Below are 23,310 nucleotides of genomic sequence, written 5' to 3' on the forward strand. Positions count from 1 at the left end.
TCGTTTTTGTCTTGACAACAAATGATGGGAAAACCTGAAGGGGTGGAGTTTGGAGCCAAAAAGAAATATTAGCCCCTCAGTAGGTGATTCTATAATCAACATGCCTTTCAGGGACAAGAATGAGGCAAGTGACCAAGTCCAAACACACCATTAGGTATCCAGTAAATTGTCTTCATTTATTTTGCACAAATTCCATCTCTTACTAGCTGTGAGAATTTCCTCATTTATGAAATGGGTGAAATAATACCCACCTTGGAGTGTTGCTCTAATTATCAGAGCCTGCATATGTAGAGTGGATTGAAGATGGCTGTAAAGTTTTTGTCATGTTCCTTCATTGTGAGATGGAGTTCATTTTCCCTCCCTTTGAATCTGTGCTGACTGGCTCTGTGTCTGCTTTAACCAATAGAACATGGTGCAAATTTGTTTCTGCTTCCTCTCACTTGGAACACTGGCTCTTGGGATCCAGCCACCATGTATAGAGAGAGGCCCCCGGCCGTCCAGTCATCCTTGCCAAGGTACCAGACACCTGAATGGAGTCATCTTAGACATTTGCATCCCAGCTGCCTTCTGACTGAGAATTATGAGAGCCTCTAAACAAGACCAGCAGGAGAAATGTCTTGTTGATCCACAGACTTGTGAGTGATAATTAATGACTGCAGTAGTTTCAAGCCATTAAGCTTCAGGTTGTTTGTTACTTAGCAACAGATGACTGAACGAGTGCAACAAGCACCCCGGCAGTGTACTATGACTATAGGGTATTCCAAGCAATAATTCCATGCAATTACATGTTAGCAATTATTATCCCAGTGAGTCCAGGCATAGAGGCATCATTCAGGAAAATGTCAGTTGCCAGTCAATGTTTTTCCAGGTTGCCAGTTTATACATTAATTAATTCCTTCATTCAACAATATTTAATGTATGTCTACTCTTCATCAAGTACCCTTCTTGGTACTGAACAAAACAGATAAATTCCATGCCTAAAGTAATTTAAATGATATCCTTTAGTCTTTGTTGGTGATGTGATAGTTATTGAGATAACTAGAATTTAAGGGTCTGGCTAAAAAGATCTAATTTTCTGATATGGATATCTAAGAAATGAGATTCAAAGGAAGTCTCTCCTAAGTAAGTTATAATGAACATCTTCCTAAATATTAATCTTTAAAGAGCTGAGGAGAAACTACCTGTTTCAAATTTGACTTAGCCTCTATTTTACCTGATTATTCTTGGTTTATACCACCATCTTCTGGAAGATGTCTAAAATGAAAATTTTAATTGAGCAAGTTAACTCAAAAAATATTCATGCATTTAACTATTTTATTCAGCAAATATTTATTGGTTGACTTCTATTTGCCAGTGATTTTTGCTAAGCATTTGGTTTATAACTATGAATAATTCAGATATAGTCCCTGTCTTTTCTGCCAACAACACTTTTTATATCAATATGAGGGAGAAGGAGAAGGCTTTTTAAACCTATGTATCAGATTAATCACATTTACTATACCAGAATGATACCTTAGTTTAAGAGGATGTAATCTATTTACTTTGAGGTAGATTCTTCCCTGAATGACATGATCTAATTATTAATAACTGAAAAATAATAATTAGGAATTGAGTTTGAATAGAATTTCAATCTGTCATTTAAGGTGCCCAAACTTTTCTATGTAGTTGCTAGTTTTTATCCAGGGCTAGGTAATCCTGCTAATTGGAGAGGCAGGAAAAAGAAGCCTCTCAGACACATTTGTATGACTGCCAGGGCAATTCACAAGCCCTTTTCAAATGAATATTGAACACATACACATGCACACAAAACAAGTTTGACACTCTCCATTACCTATACCTCTGATGGCAAGTCTACTCTTACTTTGCAGTGAAGGAAAGTCACTGGTTCTTGGTCCTAAAGTACTTAATCCTTAGGAAAATGCCTCAGCAAAAGATACCAGGGATAAAAGACTGTATTGTTCCTTTAAAGTTCGACCTGTCATCCTTTGGTAATTGTAACTTTATGTTTCTTCCTCATCAATTAAGGTTGCAAAAGGCAACCGTAGTTGGCAGCTGTCCTTTAGCTGAAGGCAGGCTAAAGCACATTTCACCATTCTCTTTAAGCTTGCTAGTAAATGAAGGAGTAACTGTTTCACTCACTTAGAATGACCAGGGAATAGGTGAGCAGGGGCCATTTTGCAAGCAGTCTTCTATATTAGCATAAAATATAAACTGTATCCTCAAAGAAACCTGTGATCACCAGGGTCATGATCTATGTTTTACATGTTATTTGGACAGTAAGGCACCAGCTTCTGAATTCTCTTTTTGTTGTTGGGGCATCGACATCTGTGCTACCATGGCAAAAGAAGGTGCAAACTGAAACTCATCATTATTGATCTATATACCGTTTTGTTTTTTAGGGTTAGAATTTGTAAATCTCCTGTGGAATAAATGACAGATGGTTTCATAAGAAGAAGAGTGACCCCATGTGGCCGTTTTAAAACATGACCACTAAGTTTTGGTACCTACGTCTTGCATCAATGTGGGAGTGTATAGCCCCTCATCTTAAACTGGGTGGGCTTGTGGTTACTTTGAACTATGAGTTCGGCGGAAGTGACGCTATGTGACTTCTGAAGCTAGATATAAAAGGCCATACAGCTGCTTCTGGTGTCGCCATGTAAAAAGTCCGACCACCTAAAACCTTCATGCTGGAGAGGCCATGTGGGGTGACAAGGCTGAGCCCTGATTTCCAGCCATCTCCACCAAGGAAGCAGTCTTCTTGGACTTGGAGTGAAGCTATCTTGGACCCTCTAAACTAGTCCATTTGCCTAGTGGTACAAAAGACTCACCCAGTGGAACCACGACCTAATTCCTGACACACATGATCGTGAGATTTTTTGAAACAATAGGTAACTGAACACCCTTGTTTTACTTCAGATCCTCCAAAAAGCAAATGCCAAGATGAGATTAGATGTACAAAGGATTTATTGGCGGGGGGAGGGGGTACCTATGAAGGATAAAGGGGTTGGAGCGGGATAGATGGAGGAGCCTTCAGACCGTGATGCAGTTCTCGAGTCTGTGAAGGAAGGAAGATCGAGCAGGAAGAGTCTTAGGCTACATCATAGTTCTAAAATAATTTTTGGCTAGGCTGGTGGGAAATCCCCACACCTGTTAGAGAGGTCATGCTTATCCAAAATATTTTGGACTTCTGTGTTATCTATGGTATGCTAGAATTTGTAGAATGTAGCTCAGAAACAAATTAAAATAACTTTTAGAATCACAATTTCAGAATTTTTTCCCTTTTGCATTGTATAGTCCTCTATTATAATCCTTAAAATATTTTATTATAATAAATAATATTTTATTATAATAATTTTTAATGAATCTGCTTTATTCAGACTTTGAAATTCTTGAAGGCAGAATTTATGTATTTTTAATTTTGTGTTCTTCACTCTTCACTCTCCAAGTTCCTGGATCAAAGAATGTTCATTGAATGACTGAGAATAATGGTCAAATACTAAGTTTTCTGTATAGTTCTCAGGATAAATTGTGATTCACTGCATTTAATTATCAAGAGTTCATAAGTGGTAAAGTATCTTAATATTAATTACTTCTTTCAAAAATGTTATAAATAGACTTCTTAATTATTATGGTGAATAAAACCATGTGAGTGCTAGGAATTTTTCTTCTTAAAGGCACTTTGTTATCCCTATATTGGTGAATGATTTTTTTATGGTTTTTCCAACTAGCACTGACTTCCTACATTTTCTGAAAGGCTTAGGGATGGGAGAGTTTATAACTCATAAGACTGATGGATTAGATGATTTCTTAGAAAATAAATCTGACTTTGTGAGTTCCTTGATAAAGCATTCTATTGTCTTCACAGCTTACTACAGTGGTTTCCAATCTTTTTTTTATTTCATGGACTAGAATAATTTTTAAAAATTGGGGCACTGACATTTATTTTATAAGATAAAAGTATTAAAAACAATCTATCACTTGTTACTACCATTTTATAAAAGAAAGAATGTGTCCATAACAAAAAATAAATAATCCCAGAATTAAAAAATCTATTAAAGATAGGTTAAAATTTTGCTATATTATCCTATTATTTTTCACTTCTCTGCAAATAGGTATCAACCTGTGTACCTGAGTTTGGAAACCACTGGCTGAAAATTAAAATTCCAACTTCTGTTTATTCAGGTCTTTCTCACTTAGTTCTCAGCCCACGTCTCCAACTTCTCTTACCCCACTCCCCACTAGTTGCAATTTTCCAGGCACTATGAAGGGAAAATGAGAAAGTCCTGGGGAAGATGTTTCATTTTTAAGGCAATGACCCAGAAGCTGCACACATCACATCTGTTCACATTCCATTGGCCTGAACTTTATCACATGACTACACCAGGGAGGCTGGGTGTGCTAGTCTGTTGCTCAAGGCCATGGCTTAGCTAAAATGTGGTGGTTCTATTATTAAAATGAAGAAGAGGAGAATGAGTCCTGGAGACAGGAGACAGTAGTGATCCTTTCATAGTCCACCTCCTGGCCATCCAAGTAGTCATACTCACTTTCTTCCCACCATTACAGTATAATTGCCACCTGTTGACAACCCAAAGTCCTGTCCAGTTGCTGCAACTATCTCAAAGTCCAGGTCTTTGAGTGATATGCTTCTTTCTCTATCAGGTATTGGAGTGACTCTCAACTCCCACACCTACATCCAATGATGGAGTAGAATGGTATTTCAGAAATAAAACCTCTTTCAGGAAATGGAAGAATGGAAAATGCACAGGACTCAATGGTTCGTAACAATGGTGCAATCCTACTGGCAGGAAAAGAGATTCTTTGCCCTTGTAATTCAATAAGTTCTTGATTGGGCCTACTTCTGTTTTCTGTGAAGAATTCTTTGTCTATCATGTTTTATTCATTATTCTCTATCTTATGTGGGTGTTAGAGATATGTCCTCTTAAGGGCTGCTCAGATTTCACAGCCCTCTTCCTGCTGGTACAAGGTTGTAGGGCCTAAGGATGTTTTAAAGTAAAATGATCTATGTATTAAATATATTATTAGAGTGGCTACACACTCCAAAACATTATGACTTAAAGAAAAATTAGTTAATTTCTTTCTTACTGAACCCCAGAGCTGGAGTTCCAAATCAGCAATGGCCCTGCTCCATGTTGTCCTCTGGGGACTACTTTCTGTATCAGTAGGGTATCAGTGAAGAAAAGGGACCTAAAAACGCAGTAGCTTAAATGAGACAGAATTCCATTTCTCTTTTTATATCCCTGATTGCTGGCTGGAAAACGGAGACAAATGAGCAACCTTGGGAATCTCATGTTGAAGACGGCAGTGCTGCCCCTCCTGCCCAGGCCTGCTTATGTAGACTCTTAGATGAGTGAGAAAATTCTGTCTTGTTTGAGCTACTCTTCAGAAAGCACTGAAGGCTGGAAGAAGGAAGAAAAGCAGAAGGCCAACAAAGTCAACTCCCTTTAGCATCCTAGAGATACTTGTTCCGGTTTGCTAATGCTGATGTTATGCGAAACACTAGAAATGGGTTGGCTTTTATAAAGGGGGTTTATTTTGTTACAAAGTTACATTCTGAGGGCCATGAAAATGTAAATGAAGGCATCAACACAAGTGTATCTTCACCGAAGGAGGGACAATGGCATTCGGAAAACCTCTGTTAGCTGAGGAGGCATGTGGCTGGCATCTGCTGATCCCAGATTGTGTTCCGGCTCCTCTCTCAGCTCCTGTGTTTTCTTCAACGTGTCTCTCTTGGCTGCAGCACCAACCTCCTTCTGTCTGAGCTCTTATAGGTCTCCAGTGATTTAATAAAGACCCACAGTGAATGGGTAGGGCCACACCTCCACAGAAACAGCTTACTCCAAAGATTCCAACTTAACCAACACTAATACGTCTACCTCCACAAGACTGCATTAAAGAACATGGCATTTTGGGGGATATGATATATCCAAACCAGCACAATACTCATGACATTTCTGCAAACCTCTCATTGCCTCTGCGTGCTTCCTGACTACAAGGAAGTCTGAGAAATGTTGTCTTGTTCTGGATGGCAGTGTGCTCACTAAAAATCAGAGTTCTCTAAAAAGGAAAGGGAGAATGGATGTTGGAGTAGACATCTAGCAGTCTTTACCACCCTCTCTAAATACCTGGAAAAGATTACTTGCCCTTTTTAGTGGCATCTTTTGTTCATCTGTACTCACATAAAAGGAATACAGCAAGCTCTAGAAGGACATGGAGCTGGAGAAAAGGAACTCTACAGCTGTGACATGTTTCTAAAAATAATTCATTGCAATCTAATAAGGCTAAAACTGGAATGACTATAAATTTCTTCATTGAATTAACTCTACAACAGAAAATAGCTGCTTCCTTTTTTATTAATAAATTGTACTTTGTGGGCACTTGTGTTGCTCTTTTTTTTTTTTTTTTTGATACTTTTTTTTTCAAAGGCACTTTTATTCCATGGTAACATCTATTATTGTTTCTCCACGAGAAACAAGTCATATCTTATTTTTCATGTGAGGTTATCCCTGTTTCTACCTTCCTCTTCTATATTAAAGGAATTTTGCCTGAAGGAATTTTGTGGATATTTTAAAAGTTACGTATTTTTTCTTAATTTCTGAAACATCTATCCAGTTATGCACTAATGGATAACTTGATTTTGTGTCCTTTAGAAGTGATTTATTAATTTGAACACAACCTTAATAGGTTTGTGTGAGTGAAGTGTTCATTTAATTTCTAAAATAATTTTCCTTTATACACACATATATTCAGTTTCATTAAGGAACTGACACTTAAGGTGGGCTTCTTAATTAAATAGAAGATTATAATTCAGTGCAAGAAGTGGTGATTATGAGGGGGAAGTATTAAGTACCAAGGAGCTCTTAAGAGGTATAGGAGAGTGTGAAGTCAGTAAAGGTTTTCTGAATATAAAGATATAGAGACACCAAGGCTCAGATGTGAAGAGCCACAAAAATAACCAGATAAAGAGAAGGGGGTGCCTTTTTTTTGGGGAGGGGGCAGTATTTGTCCTGAGGCCAATAAGCTGGGATTGTCACTTTGTAGAGCCTCAATAAATAATTCTCACTTTTCTCCATTTTCTTGCTTTTCATGACCAAATTTATAGAGTTGGTAAACTTAGTCAAGGGTGGAACGAAATGTTTTGACATTTGAAGGACTCCAAAATCATAAAAGATTATCAGTATATATTTTCAGATTAGTTGATCATTGAATTATAGAACCAGATGGAACAGAAGTCCTGCTTTATAAAGTGAGGGTATTAAAAAAAAGGATGGTCAACAGCCAAGAGACAGTAATTAAATTGCCCAAGGCTTTATTATTGGTTAGAGCATATCCAGGCCAAAACAGATCTTCAGACACAGTAAAATACTCTTTCTGTTTCAAATTATTATTTTTATATTAACAATAACAACAACAATAACAAAGGAAGGGCGGCTCTCGTTAGCTTCACATTGGGCTGGCCCTGGAGAACAAATGACATACTTGTCTACACCACTTCAATTGCTTTTGGTCTGGTCCTCATCCTGTATTGTTGGACTCTCTTTTTCTGGATGATTTCTTGACAAAAATGGTGAATGATTCTACTGAGGAGAAGACGACGACGACTATATTCTATTTTTTTCCCTTCTCAATTGGGCTCATTTGTTTTGGTTCATTTGGATCCAAGTATCAAAAACTAATTGGAACTAGTTTAGCCAAAAAAACAAATTAATTGGAAAGAAATTAAGACTACATTATGGAACCAGAGAAACAACTGAACCAACGATGCCTTGGGAAAGGAAAATTCTATAGCATTTCTGGGATTCAGCAGCCATAGTTTTAGAATTTTTTTTCTATAGAATCTCAACACTAACAAGACTCAGTTTGGAACTCCCAGTCTCTGGTCTCTACATTTGTTCTTTTTTTTTTTTTTTGGCTTTCAAATTCATTTATTGACCATCAAGTTGTAAATATTCAAGAATCTTGATCATATAATTATGAAAAGTCATAAAACATATAGAAGATAATTATGGTTCTTAAATTGTACTTGTCAATAAGAGAGTACATGTGAACTTTTAAATGAGAGCTGACATTTTTTGGACAAAGCGCAGTTTACACTGATGTGTTCAGGGGTGAAGTGCAATGATGCCTTCAACTTATTTTGGAATAAATGTAAAAAAATAAGATAAATAGATGCATAGAGGTATGGATATATGAATGGATGTGATAAAGCAAATAGAGCAAAATGTTAATTGTAGAATCTAGATGATGGGTATATAGGTGTTCACTATAAAATTCTTCAGAAAATTTTTCTAATAAAATGTTTGGGTGGGGGGAAGCTCAGTCATTTGTTCTTCAAATTATAAAAAAGGTAACATGTTTATAATCCTACATACCCATGTGGGTGAGGGAGCAAAAGAAACTTTGTCCTCTGGCTTTGGGCCTTCTGAGGAGATGAAAATGCTCTGCAGGCTGTATTACCTGGCCTGTATTTTTTTATAAACCTGAGTGAAGACAGTATTTGATTAGAGCTTATTGCATCTTGTGAATCCAATAACCAGTTCTAACCTGTACCCATAGCTGTACCAGTAAAATAAAAATAATGGTTAACCATTTTTAAAAAAGACATACTAGGTGCCTTTATTACTTATCACATTTTTTTCTCAGACAACCCTGTGAGGCTTACATTAGCTCCATTTTACAAATGAGGCAACTGATACTCAGAAATCTTGAATAATATGCATAAGCCCACATAGCTTGTGAGGAATTGAGCTGAGATTGGAATCCAGGTCTACCAACACAGGAGAGGCTATGTGGTAAATGAGAAAAAACACCCAGTTCCCATTAAGGATTATTTTGATATTCGAGGCACCCAGCACCACTCCTGGCTTGGAGTAGGTATCCAAGCTTAAGACCTGTTTAGTCCCACCCACCTCCTTGTTTATTCACTCAGCACTCTCCAATTCAAAAGCAGGGCTACCACTTATGAGGGGTGACAATGTGATTGGGAAAGCCATGTGGATCACACTCCCCTCTTTTTTAATTGTTCTTTTTCACTTTAATTTTTTATTCTTATTACTTTTGTGTGTCTGGTAATGAAAATGTTCAAAAATTAAAAAAAAAAAAAAAATTAAGCCCCCCCCCCCCCCAAAGTAGGGCTACCATTAATGAAAAAAAAGAAGGGCTATCAGATCTTGTGAAAGGAACTCTAAATGGACTTTCAGGCCCTGGGTTACAAAGTGGTTCCTAACAAAGGAGGTGCACAAGATGGACGCCCTGTGTGGACGCAACCAGACTTCAAGCATGTGCAGCTTGGAGAACAAAACTTAAAGCTTACAAGAAATCGGATGAGAAAAAGAAACCTAAGCTCTGACCAGTGAGCTCTGAACAAGTTTCCTGCTGCCTTGATGTTCCAATAAGCCACTAGAACAGAATTTGTCTGACAACCACAATTTCCCTTTTTAACTATAAATTCCCAATGCCCCCTGAATGCTGTGGAACACCTGCTTTTGCTTGGTGTTGCCCAATTTGCTAATTGCTATACTGTTAATAAAGCTCTCTTCTTTCTATTTGCAGTAGTAGTTCTTGTGATGATCTAAATGAGTGAAAGACCTCTCTTAATGGTTGATATGTACAAATGTTATGGTAATGATTAGAGACTGCCTTGTTTTCAACTCTAATCAAAAATAATTTACTCCTTTTACAAAAAAGAAAGTCTCCAGCATTATATTTCCAGCTACAATGGCCTGGAATACTTATTTTACTCAAATGATATAAAAGTCAGGGAACATGCATATATCTCAAGAAAAAAAAACCACTGCAATCATCACTACATACAGTGAAGAGATGGCCCAACCCTAAAGTTCCTTAGGTTTGATACTTGTGCCCTCTAGGTACAGAATGAAGGTGGGGCCCGGTGAGTTCCCCACCTGAGACCACTGTCCTGCAGCCAACAGCGATTAACACCATGCATGTTTCCTTGCCTATTGCTGGGTGGTGTTTTACTGCCAGGATCCTGGGAGGAGCCTCCCCCAATGGGGACAGATTCTATTCCAGGAGAACCAGAGCAGGTGTGGGCTCTGTTAGTAGGCTTTTCAGTCTGGGTGGCCCCACCCTTGAGAAGCAGGAGAGATACAAACTAGAAGGGAGAGCATTCTAAGGGAAAGATCAATCCAGAAAGAAAAGCCCTCTTTGGGCACCAGTTAGGTGTATGGTCTGCGGTGAAGCAATCCCAAGTGGGACTTGGAATAAGGAGTTCTGTGAGCAGGAGCTTCAGAAAATGGGTCTAGCCCTTAGGAAGCCTTTCAGATTCCTGCCTCTTTGCCACGGACCTTCTGTTTGCACCGTTACCTCTGCTTGTTTCCTAACACAACTTTGTTTTCCTTAAAACAAACTTCCTTTCCTCATCCCCCAAACAAGCCTAAGCATTGCCTCTTCCTTTCCAGAGAAAACTCTGATCATCTCATGTGAGCACTGTCAGCCACACTCTTGAAATATATCTGGAAAGTACTAGACATGAACTGGGGGATCCTGGCCACCCAAAACAGGGACTGGGTCTGAAAGCCCTACTGCAGGCTGCTGCCACTGAATTCACCCTCTCACTGCCAGAGCAATGGATCCACTGGGAAGGGCTGAATTGCAGTGAATATGCCAGTGACTGAGGAGGAGAGATGAGTAGATAAAGCAGAAGCCGTGGTCGGAACAGGAGTAGGACTTCTTGCTCTTCTGTGTGCACCTATGGATGGCCAGCAGGGTGTACAGACAAAACGGAAGCTGCGGTCTGGACAGCTGTAGGGCTTCTTGCTGGTAGATGGCCAGTAGGTAGGGTAAGTGCAGTGATTCTTGCAGTCTGGGCATGTGTAGGGCTTCTCCCCTGTGTGAACCTGCCTGTGAATGGCTAGGGAAGCTCTCTGGCGGAAGGGCTTCTCACCTGTCGGGATGAACTAATGCTGGAGCAGGTAGTTGCACTGAGAGACGTGAGCCTGGCACTGGTCACAGGGAAAGGGCCACTTCCGGGAGTGGACCCGCTGGTTGTTGGCCAGGAGGGAAGGGTAGCTGAAGTTGAAGACAGAGTCCAGGCAAGGTTAGAGCGCTCTGTGGGTTGGAGTGTCCTGGAGCCAAGGCTGGAAAGGGCTCTGCCTTTGAGTCTGGCAGAGCCCAGGGCAGGCGGCTTGGTTGTTGGGGCCTGGTGGTGTGGTGCATATCAAACGCTCCTGGAGAGACCCTCTCTCACGCTCCATCTCTTTTCCTTCAGACTCTTCTTCAGCCCTTCTTTCTCCTCATTCCCATCTCTAGATCCTCTGCTGACAGTTGCTGGGCTCTCCTGGGCCTCTGGGTTCCACGCCTCCACCTCTTTTTCCACCCAAGAGATAAAAGCAGGTACGAAGCCTGAAAAACCTGTGAAGCGGAAACACGAACGCACCCAGGTGGGTCTCCCACATTACGTCACGTCCGGGTACAGGCGTCTTAGCCGCCGCACACACGGCCACCTCCGCGAAGCGCCTCACCCCCATCCGCTTCCCGCCCTCCGCTCCCGGGGGAGCGGGGCCGGAGGCGGTGCTGTGGGAAACCCCTTCAGTGCTTTGCAGAAGGAGGCTTGCGGGGATTCGTGGAAACGCTATACTTCTCCTGTCTTTCCTCAGAAGTGCCCTTAAGCCTTCATTTATTCATTATGGTAAGTTTGTGGGGTTGATGTACACAGGAACTTTCTTTGTTTTGACCAGAGCTGGAGGTTGGCCTGGAACAAGTTAAACACTCAATAAATATTAGGTGAATGAGTAGTGAATGGAACTCCAAAATTCCCTGAAGAAGGTTCTGGATTGGCCCTGTCTGAGCCAGGCATCAGCGAGTGCTCCAAGCAATTACGGCACGTCATGTTTTCAGAAGAGAGTGTCTGCTAGACCAAGCTTGGGCCCTGTACTTACCTCTTGGTGCAGGCTGTGTGTGGTATTGTAAGTGATGCCCCACCAAGATTGTACCCAAAGGGGAGAGGCAGTTCTCTGTCCCCAAAAGTAGGGTGATGGTATACTGGGCAGGCAAAAACAATAGATGTCCATTTTAGCTATAAGACAAGTACTGCGTCCTGCTGCCCAAACCAAAAAACAAACAGGCAAACGAACAAAAATATGCTTTAAATCTGTTCAGTATTTGCTTACTTTAAACCTTACATAAATAATTTAATCTCTCTAGGTCTGTTCTGTCATCTACAAATTGTGGAACTTGAATTCATTGACTTCTGATTTCCTTTCATCCTGATATTATAGGTTTATTCCCTTAGGTTTTAAAAGGGTCTTTGAATTCCTGTTCATTATACTTCATATGTTGCCTAGATTGTGGATTCTTCTATCTAATCTATCCTTGGAATGGCTTCCTGCTGACTGCAGTGGTTCTTCTGAAAGACTTTTGAGATATTGATATGGTTCAGTGGCAAAAATCATAATAAAAATTTTAAAAATAAGTGCATCTCTCTTCATCACACATTAGTGATCAGAAAGGAGGTGTAATTCCCCAGTCTCTGCCCACCAGAGCTAAGTAGGATCTTCCTGTAAGTGGAAGGGAGTTTTGCCCTAACTCATGGACTGTGCAAGAATGAACTCTGTTGGGTTTGATTGATCATAGATGGTTTATGATGTGGTGTATTTGAAGGCTATTGAATGCAACTTACAATGCTTAATAAAAATTTTTATTCTTTTAGTATAAAAAAATAAGTGCATGTTTTTAGAATCTGTGTGAGGCATAATTTATATCAGTAAGAAAGTAAATTTCAACTGTACATTCTTTAATTAATAGAGAAAACCATGTGTGGAAATGGGGATTGCAGAGGAGAAAGAAAGGAAAGGCTGGAAAGACAGAGTCTGCCAGCTGTTTGTTGTTAACAGGTTAAACCTTGTTTAACACATTGGTGAGTCTCTGGGTATGGAAAGGAAAGGCTCAAGCTGCGAGGAAATCAGGGAAATAAGTTTCTGGGAGAAGTCAGAAGGAATGGGTCTAGAACCTGAAGATTAGGGAGAGATGAGTGGAATCTTGAGGATGAAGCAAGAGGCTGGAGCCTGCAGAGGTAGATGGCTAGTGGGAAATTCCTGGTGCTGGGGTAGGTAAAGGATTTGAAGGATGGTGATTGTTTTAGATTCTTGGTTGCTAAAACAGATACCATGCAATGGGTTGGCTTAAACAATGGGAATTTATTGGCTTGCAGTTTTGAGGCTAGGAGAAGTCCAAAATCAAGGTATCATCAAAGCAATGCTTTCTCCCAGAAGACTGTGGCATTCTGGGGCTGACTGCCAGCAATCTTTGGCATTTGGTGGCCTCTCTTGACTTCTCTGGGTTCTGTTGACTTTTGGCTTCTTCCTGTGGCTTTCTCTGTACGTGTCTGAATTACTCTGTTTATAAAGGTCTTCATTAATAGGATTAAGACCCATCCTGATTAGGTTGGGCCACACATTGACTGAAGTAACCTCATCAAAAGTTCCTTTTTAAAATTGGTTTACACCCACAGGGATGGATTAAGATTAAGAACATGTTTTTCTGGGGTACATGGCTATAGCTCCAATCCACCACAGGGATATTATCCAATTTTAATTTTGTTCAGTTTCATTGCCTTTGTGCAGTGTAAAACCCCGCTGTTTATGCAAACGTTCAGCAAGTCTGCAGTCTCACAAAAGCCTTGTGGAACTGATTTGGAGAAGATTATGAAGAGGGTAAGCTCCGTATCTGGATTGGTATGGAATACAGGAAAGGGAACTCAGAGAGCATCTGGGGCAGGTGAGATGCAGTAAGATTAGGAGGTCAGGGATAGGAACTTGGAGTCAGAACTGAGTATGCCAGTGTAATCTCCCAGGAATTCACAGACATCTTTTGGGAGATTTGGATTTCCCAGGAGACTTGGGTATCCTGAAAGATTTGTAGTGAGGACTTGGGCCAAAAGGATAAGTGGCCCTTAGTGTAAGTGAACCAATGAACAATAAAAAGGTAGAGCTCCCTTCTCCCCCACCTGATGATTTGACAAGTTGCAGATGAAGACCACAACATAATATGGTGAGATTTTCTTTTTCTCTCTTAGTCTTTGAGTTCATTGTATACCAATGCTTAAAAAATGTCTTGCCTTATAATAGAAACAGTGCTCCTAAAGATAAATTGTTTTATCCTGGGATGTAAATTTTATTTGTTTGTTTAACATTTATTGAAGTCTACCAAGTACAAGTTGCTTGAGAAGGTCATAGGTGAATAAAACACAGTTGTTCCATAAAGGAGTCTGTACCCCGAGACATGCAAAATCATCCACAGTGCAAAGAAGGATGAGGTTAAGTGCTAAATGGAGAGCAAGAACAGTGTTCCTTAACTCTGGTTGGGGAACAATGACATAGAATCTGATAAATGAACGGATGTTCTCCCCAGAGTTTTCAAAAAGGTGCTTGAATTATTTCTCTTTCCTGTTAAGAGAGAAAATAATATTTGGCATGATATAAAACGCACAGAAACCATCCCAAGGCTGCCAAAACACAGAATATGGCATAGTATGTACAATCTGTATTCACCCAACCTATTTTTCTGTACTTGGGGAAAAGATTCTGAAGAACAACTACTAAAGATTAAGAAGGCAATATTATATAGTAGCTGTGAGTGTGGCCCTGTGGGCCAGGTATCTTTGTATTCTATCTCTACCATATTACTAGCCATGTAACCCCTTTTAGCTTTAGATTACTCATATGTAAAAAGGGGATAATAACATCTCGTTGAGTTGTTGGATTAAGTGAGTTAATTCATGCAAAATGCCTGGTACCCTGTAAATACTCGATATATTTTAGTTGTTATTTTTATCATTCTGAAAAGAATATTGGGCATATTGCATCCATAAGTGTAATCACATTCTTTTGAATCTATATATTCTGCTCATTTTACTTTTTGAATTAATGAGCTCCCTAGATTTACAAGCTATATAATTAAATCCTACTTTCATTTATCTGACTTTGAATAGGGGTACCTCTTTGTTCTAATACTCAAGGATATAATAATATTCCAGTCTCTCTTATTTCTGTTAAATTTAATCAATCTGTCTCAGAATTTTCTTTAGTCCCCCTGTATTTTCCTTAAGGTTCTAAGACAATTATAGAACACTGTAGAGTATTCCATGAGTCCTACGGTTTTACATAAGGGGATGAGAGTATTTTGTTTTGTTTGTGATAACCTTACTAACAGTATTAAGTATTTTACAACATTAAGTGCTGACTGCAGCAGCTCATTGCATCAGATCTTTAAGGTAATATGACATTTTCCCAAATGTGTTCTCTGAAATGCTATTCTGTGGGGTCCTACTGGGTGTTCCATAAAAAGGATTATAATTTAGAGAAACATGGAGTGAAAAAAAAGTATATTCAGTAATCTTTAATATCTTATGCATCTGAAATATAGTAGGTATTGAATTTATTTCTCCATAGCACCCTTCTTTGAGGATTGTTTTGTGGGACTGATATTCTGGGGAACAAAAGTTGGGAAATGCTGATTTATACTAAATTCTAAGATTCAGTTGATGGCTTAAACCTATTATCGTATAGGAATAATTTTCTCCTAAGAACTTTACTAAGTGGAAGCAATTTTATTGCTCTTCTGATCATTCAAAGACTCTTAAGTAATCTTTCTGCTGTATATTCTTATCATCCTGATATTTTGCTGGAAAAGCTTAATTACATCTGTAGACTTAAAGATGTCATTCTGTATTCTCTTTTCAGGATTGCTTTTAAAACTTACTAAGTAGTGACAGGTATGGAGGTATACTAGAAAGAGTATGAAAACCCACAGCCTTGACTTGAAATCATTGTTCAAGCATTCAGTAGCTCTGCAACCCTGGACAATTTTCTTAGCTTCTGAACCTTACTTTTCTCAACTTTATCCAGAGACAGATGTTTTATCCTCCTTTGATTCCAATTTCTCACATGACTATTTCTGACTGTATTGATTAGACAAATATAAATCAGCTTATTTTTTTTTAAATTGAATTTGGAACTTGATGAAAGCAAAAAGAGTGGATTGGGACATGGGATACTAAAGCTATTCATAAGCTTCATGACCAGCAACTCTAAGTAGTCACTGTCCATGATTAACTCCTTTCCCGACACATTCACACAAGCAGAAAAAACAGGATCACTTCTAGTCTTGTTGGATAAAATTCTTGGGATTGGGCAACTAAGGAGGAAGGTGTTATTTCCTTTAGTTCACTCCTATAGGGGGATACCCTCCTAAAGCATTTGAACAGAGCAAGGCAGAAAAGCAGACGACAAATGTTAATATTGGTGGTTTTGGTATGAGGTGGGGGAGACATATGCTGGTGTTCTCTATATGGATTTTGTATTATTTTTGCAACTGTCCTGCACATTTGAATTTATTTAAAACTTAAAAGTTAAAAAGACTGAGTGGCAGCTTAGAAAAATCCTTGTTATTATCATTTTCATAATCTTACCAAATGATACTGTATTACTGAAAACATAATGTTGGCATCCTCATATTATAAAGTAGCCTGGTTAAATTTTGAGTACATAAGATCCTAAATTTCTCCCCTCAGTAGGCTTTTGGATTTAAGTTACAGTGTGTTTTTCTACATAAATAGCCACTTCCCGGACTTTGTCTTCCAAGCCCATGCTCAGGAGATAATGTGAGATCCCACTTATTTGAAATCATAAATGTTACCATATATTTTCTGAATGGCTTTGATGTCATCCTGTGAAAGTTTGAAATCCTGGGAGTCATCATATCCGTATGTTGGATACATCACAGAATTAGGATCAGATGAATGTTCCAGCCCCAAAGAATGGCCAAGTTCATGAGTTGCAACATACAGGAAGTTAACTCCTACAACAGAAGAAGTGGCATAAAATAACTATAAACATCCAATTTTCAGTCCTCCAGAGTTTTTAGGTCTTCGAGAGGAGGGGATGGTTAAGAGGGAGAATCAGAATAGTGGTGCTTGAATCTCATCACCACTTCTGAGGTTTTGAAAAATTTAACGTATTTCTGTCTATTTCCTTCTTACATAATGACTCAGGCAGTAGTATTCTCTAGTGCAAAGCCAAGGCTTTAGAAACATTAAGACCTGGATTTGAAACCTGCTTCTGCTGCTTACTAGCTGGGCAGCTCTGGACAAATTAACTGGTGTTGCTGAGTCTTGGTTCCTCATCTGTTAAACAAAAATAATCATCCCTACCTTGCAGATTTGTCATGATGATTAAAATTTCCAAATATTTGGAAAATAATGGCTATTCAATAAGTGATAGTGACTTTAAATATCAGGAGGGAGAAAGTTGACTTTGAAAAAGCTGCAACCGAAGGAAAGAATCTCTGGGCAATTCTGGGTTTGTTTAATGTTTTTTGATTCATTAAATTGTATTACATTTACTCTATTCTCTCCCTCAGACTCAAATAAAAGCCTTGAGAATAAGGGAAAGTTGTGAGCCTGTGAGTTTAAGGAGTGGTCATTGCTCCAATTGTGGTATATTAGACTGAAGAAAGCTGCCTTTAACCTACCTTGAGTGGGAAGAAAGGAGAATGAAAAAGAGAGGAAGGCAGCATCTCATTTTTCCATCACTACTTTGCTTGAATTATGGAGAATTTCCTTTGCTAAACTCAAGTACAGATTTCACTTTAGAGGTCAGTTAGTAGCCATTTTTTTAGAATTGTCTCTATGTAGAATTATTTATGCTTCCTTTATAAGTTCTCTGACGTGTCTATAATCTACTTCATAAAGGGGTGAATATGATGGGCTGAGTCATGGTGTTGTTTCTCTTTGACCTGAACAATAGTGACTAAGTCAAGAAAGCATATAATTCTAAATATCATGGTCTCTGTTCCTCTTTTCTTCCATTTAAAAAATTATTTTGGGGAAATATAAAGAAAGAGCCGCAATTTACTGAGTTATCAGTATATTCCATTATTATATCACATAGATTAATTCCATATTAATATGTACAATATGCTAAACATTATATAAGCATTATCTCATTTAATTCTAACCACCCTGCAAGGTGGAAACTATTTATATTCCCATTTCATAGAGGAGGAAACAGAGGCTCAGAGACGTTAAATAGCTTGCCCAAGGACGCACAGCAAATTATTGATAGAGGTTTAACAAATTGGACCCAAAGTTGCTTAACTCTATGGCCCGAAACTTCCATCTGTGTACGTAGCATTAGGGGTCTGCTAAGTGAAATGCTGCATTTAAAGCACACAGTATGGTGGTTGGCACTTAGCAAAGGATCAATAAATATTATAAATTAAAACAGTTATAAAATTAAAGTTATTATAAGAAGTTTGAGGTATTTAAAAGGATTTGTAGTAGAAGAGACACAAGACACTGTACCTAAACTGCTACCGTCAGACCAGCGTTCATCCTCATCAAAGTGAGCATCTCCTCCTAGGCCTGGCCCAGGGGCAAAGGCATGAGCCAGTGTGTTTCCTGGTCCATCAAATGGGTAGTAGTCCCCATGAGCTGAAAGAAAATAGGGTGATGGCTTTAGTGACTGAATTTATCTCTAGTTGTTTTATCTTTTCAGTTTATATGATTACTGAGGCTAGAAAGAGAAGCCCAGTCCCAGTAGTCTGCATTGTTCTTACAAGCAGCCAGTTGTATACACAGGGTAGTTTGGGTTTTTATCCTGGGCATAGTTGTCACGGGCACTTTTTCTTTCACAAAACCACTCTTCGTCACTGATAACTGCCATATACTGAATGCTTTAGTGGATATGGGTCTTTTAAATACATTCACATTCTAACTTATGATTACATGAAAGCATTTGTTCAATTTGATCACTTTGCTTGGCCAAATGGTAGTGGGAGGTTAGAATGAGTGTGAGTACTACATTCAGCAAGTAATTTGTGTACCATTTACTATAACTTTTCTAAAAAATCTAACTTATTATTTGTGGATAGAGCACACAGTCTCTTGGAGAGCTATGCTCTAGCCCTCTTAAAATGGATTTGATAGTCCTTTTATTTATGATCCTGAGCTGTTTATCTTCAAACAGGGATCAGGCCTTATCCAGTTTATCCAGTTCTTGAGACAAGTGTAGTGCCATGATTAGTGCTTTCTGTACCATTTTCTTTGTCAATATTGTGGCTAACATTCAAATTTCAGCTAAATTCACAGTACACAGCAATTCAAAATGGGCAACATTTTCCTGTAAATTTGCATCATGAAACACTAGTGATTAGAAGGAGTGCACATGTAGGGTTATATCTGTTTAAGACCTTTAATATGAAAGTTCTCCATTTTAACTTTCTTGCTACTTGAAGGGAGTTGGTGATAGGCCATAGACTGTTCCACCTCTTGGAAGCCATTTGAGGCCTTTTGGAAGCCATAAATCTTTCTCTTGGTTTAATGTTGATGTTAGTTAGATATATTTTAAATTGTCCCATGTGTGTGTATGTGTGTGTGTGTGTGTGTGTGCACGTGTGTAATAATTCATGCTACCAAGCAGGGGTTCGCAAATGTTTTCTGTAAAGGGCCAGATAATAAGTACTTTAGGCTTTGTGAGCCAGACGTCTCTGTCAGTATCACTCAGCTCTGCCATTGTTGCCAGAAAACAGCCACAGGCAATAGGTAAATGAAAGAGTGTGGCTGTTTTCCAGTAAAACTTTATTTACAGAAACAAGCAGTGAGCTGGGTTTGGCTCAAGCTCTGTAGTTTGCCAATCACTGCTATAAAAAGTAGTTCTAAATTAACAGAGTAGAAAAAGTGTAGTAACTGCTAAAAACCATATCATTAAAGTTTTCAAGTCCTGAAAAGACAAGGGTGCTGATATAACCAAACAACAAATAAAACAGTACACAGGCTTTGCCTGAAAGAATCTGCCTTACCTCCTCTGGCAAAGCCGATCATGATATCAGCAACTCCCCACCGAACCCTCTTGAAGCGCAGTGGAATCTCTTTGCTCCACGTGTTTAAAGCCTTGGTCACTAATTGATCCACTCTGATACGTGGTAAGTCTCGAGTGTATGATATGATCCTGACAGCAAATGGAAAACGAAGTTTGACTTTTAGGAAAAGGATTTTATTGTTTTTGTCAAAACAAACCAAAGCAAAACTAACCTGTAGGTGACTTCTTTGGAAGTCCATTTTGGACCATCTGGGAAGAGTGAGTATTTTGCAACATCTGGCACTCCACATCTGGGCTTCTGCATTATTTTTATGATCTGAAAGTTTAGTATTCCAGTGATAGGCAAGCCAAAGAACTTTTGCATCTCCTTGAGTTTGCCTTCTAAACTCTTGGCATCCCGTGTTTTTGAGTCAAATGCATAAAATCTCTTCAGATAGTCCTATTGAAGAGAGAGTAATCGACATATGGTTATTGTTTATTGTCTTCTTTTATCTCAGAAGTCTACACAACTTTTGCCTCTGATTCTTGCTCTAATAGTGGTTTGAAGACAGAATCGTTACATAGTCACTGAGTAAAATAAATGTGCATCAATGGGGAGAAAATTTAATATTGATAATGAAGCATTGTCATTTCATGGGCAAAAAAGAGTTCGTCAGTTTCTATTCTATCCCATTGAATGTTTTGAGTAAAAACAAATTTTACACTTTATAAAATATAGACTTGCTTGTAAGAGCCAATCAAAGAGTGTCCTCAAAGGGTACATCTGAGACCTTCCCTGGAAACCATAGAACCTGTGGGGAGTTCCGAAGACAGACAACCCCAACTAAGGTCCTGTTGACCTCTGGTCCCAGATGGAGTCAGAGGATCATACAATTTTGTTCTGGGAAAGGATATTAAGAGGTGATTTAAGTTAACATACATATTCTCTCGGTGAAGAAACTGAAGCTCATAGCAACTAAATGATTCGCCGAGGTTCACATATTAAATTATGTTTCCTGATCCCCAGTCCAGTCCTCTTTCACTATTAAATTCCTAGAAAAATCCACTTTGGAGAATTACAGTATAAAGTAGGTCTCCCAGGCCCATTGCATGCTCAGTTGCATCTGGGGGAATTTCCTAAAAGTCCCTAGTGTCTGGACGTGAGGATGGGAGGTCAACAGCCTAAATATGAAAAAATTTTAAATGCATGAAATGACAACAGCAGTGGTCTCAAAATGTTATTTGAGCACTTACTGTGTGCCTGGTACTATTGTAGAAACTTTATTTCCTTATCTCATTTAAACCTCATAACCATCCTATGAAGTAGATATGGCATTGTTACTTCTATTTGGTATATGAAGAAACAAGGCTGAGAGAAGTGAAGTAATCTGCATAAGCTTATCCTGTGGGTAACTGAAGGAGCCAGCATGGAACTGAAGTGTTCTGATTCCAAAGCCCATTCATTAGAAAAATGTATAGGGCTATATGATGCATGATAGTATTTTTAAAGTTATTTAAACATTAGCTTAATAATTTGTAGTCTTTTTTGGAGTAGATGGTAATGGTTACTTGTGTTGGAACTGCTCAATAGTATATATTTTATGTACGCAACCTTCTTAATATTGTGCCCTCTCTTCCTGTTGCCAAAGATTGCGTTTCATTCAGTACAGCAAATATTTATTATTCATCCATGACAATTAGGTACATTCCTTGTTTAAAACCAAATAATCCATTTCATCCCTACCAGAGCCACAGGCTTTAAAAAGACAGCATCTGGTAAAATCTCTCTGCATCCTTGAGATGCATTCTCCTGCTTTCGGTTAAACATAGCTAACCTTTCTCCTAGTTTGTTGACAACTTGTATGCTAAGTAAAGGGACCAAAAACTTTTGCAAAGGTGCTCATTCTGGAGAATGCTTTAGGTTGAACCACATGCAGTTGCTGTTTTGAAGGTTAAAAAAAGTCAAATATCAGTAATTTCCTATGGTTCTATCTAATATATCACTTGGACTTTTTAAAAGTCAAAGTTAATGTGAAATAAATTTGACTTTTCTTGTCCTTAAAACTTAAATTTATAACTAATGCTTAAGAGTAAACATCCCATTCTTTTACCAAATAATAATTATTTACACTTGTCATACTGCTTATTGAGTAGTAGATTGGAAAGAACATGATTTTTGAACCAGAAGAGCTGGTCCTTTTTGCCTATCTCTGCCACTGACAAGTACGTGCATCAGTTTAACTTTGGTTTTTCTTTTTCCCAGAATGGAGCTAAGGATTAAAATGGCATAATGTATATAGTCTATATCATCTGTAAATGTTACATACCTGCTAGTTCTATTATCACCTCGTTTATTCACTAGAATAACCCTGTGAGGTATAAAACTCCCCGTGAGGTATTATTCCCATTGGACACATGAGAAAACTGAGTCCGAAGTCCATGCCTTGCCCATCACGATGGGCTGGTAAATGGGAGAGCTGTAAGTTCTACCCATACCTTTTGACTTTATTTCTCTCATTATAAGTAGCTCTCATCTAAAGAGGCAACACTGTATGCTCTTTATGAAAAGAATCTCAAGTTAAAATAATAGTATATATTATTATAACAATATGTAATATATGTTATTATAATAACAATAACAACTTTAATTCATTGAGTATGAACAATGTTTCTGGCGCTGTACTAAATGCTTTACAATACCCCCGTTTGGTTGAACCTGTTGTCTCCAACTTCCTAATTAAAAACCAAAGCTCAGAGAACTTCAGTAACATTCCCAAGTTCATCTACATAGGGAATGGAAAGAACTGGCACTTGAACCCAGTTGAGCAGACTCTAAAACCTGCTCTTAACAGCTACTTGATTAATGCACGTATTGCTTTTTAATCAGAAAAATTACCAAAAAGAAAATTCATTGCAGTATTAACATAGGACCAAATAAATGACAAACTTGCTTCCTCAGGCTGATGATGAGACCCTGGTGGGCTGTGACATACCTGAGCCTTTTCCACTGCTGCTCACTCATGCCCACTGCCTCCTGTGGCAGTGTAGTGCAGGCGCCAGGGCAGCAGAACACACAGCCCAGAGTACTGCCAGCTGCATAGCTGCTGTTCAAGAGACGATTGTTCTCAGACTGATGATTGGTTTAGCGTTTTCTGCTAGAGGCTGGAGATATTTATATAGCTTCTCAGTCCTGAATGTGGAAATAGGTGACTCATTTGAGTGTTTTCTTTCATTTCAGTGTCCACAGAACCTTAAAGTTAACGTTATTTTTCATTAATGACAACGAGGAAGTATTGTGTCCTTATTGGCAGAAGCACACAATGTATTTGTCTTTCAAAGGACTTTTTTTTTTTCTTCTTGTTTGCTGCGTAAATTGAATCAGTGAGAAAACACATTTTATTTGCCGGATTCAAATTGCTCCTCGGAGAGGCATGCCTTAGAATTTTAAATTCTCTAGAATGTCATGCAAAACATT

At 38.6% G+C, this 23,310-nt stretch overlaps 1 protein-coding gene across 1 annotated transcript; it reads right to left on the bottom strand.

Annotated features, from left to right (window-relative positions):
* Positions 1 to 9,119: 9,119 nt before the first annotated feature.
* On the bottom strand, positions 9,120 to 22,949 carry MMP7 (matrix metallopeptidase 7). The gene is given in 7 exon segments (XM_037841233.1): positions 9,120 to 11,391; positions 16,675 to 16,836; positions 18,341 to 18,469; positions 19,837 to 19,985; positions 20,069 to 20,295; positions 22,825 to 22,902; positions 22,905 to 22,949. Coding segments are annotated over 7 exon segments (969 nt in total). The 5' UTR covers positions 22,935 to 22,949; the 3' UTR covers positions 9,120 to 11,197.
* Between the last annotated feature and the right edge of the window lie 361 nt (positions 22,950 to 23,310).

The sequence above is a fragment of the Choloepus didactylus genome, chromosome 6, assembly GCF_015220235.1.
Source record: "Choloepus didactylus isolate mChoDid1 chromosome 6, mChoDid1.pri, whole genome shotgun sequence".
Taxonomy (NCBI): domain Eukaryota; kingdom Metazoa; phylum Chordata; class Mammalia; order Pilosa; family Megalonychidae; genus Choloepus; species Choloepus didactylus.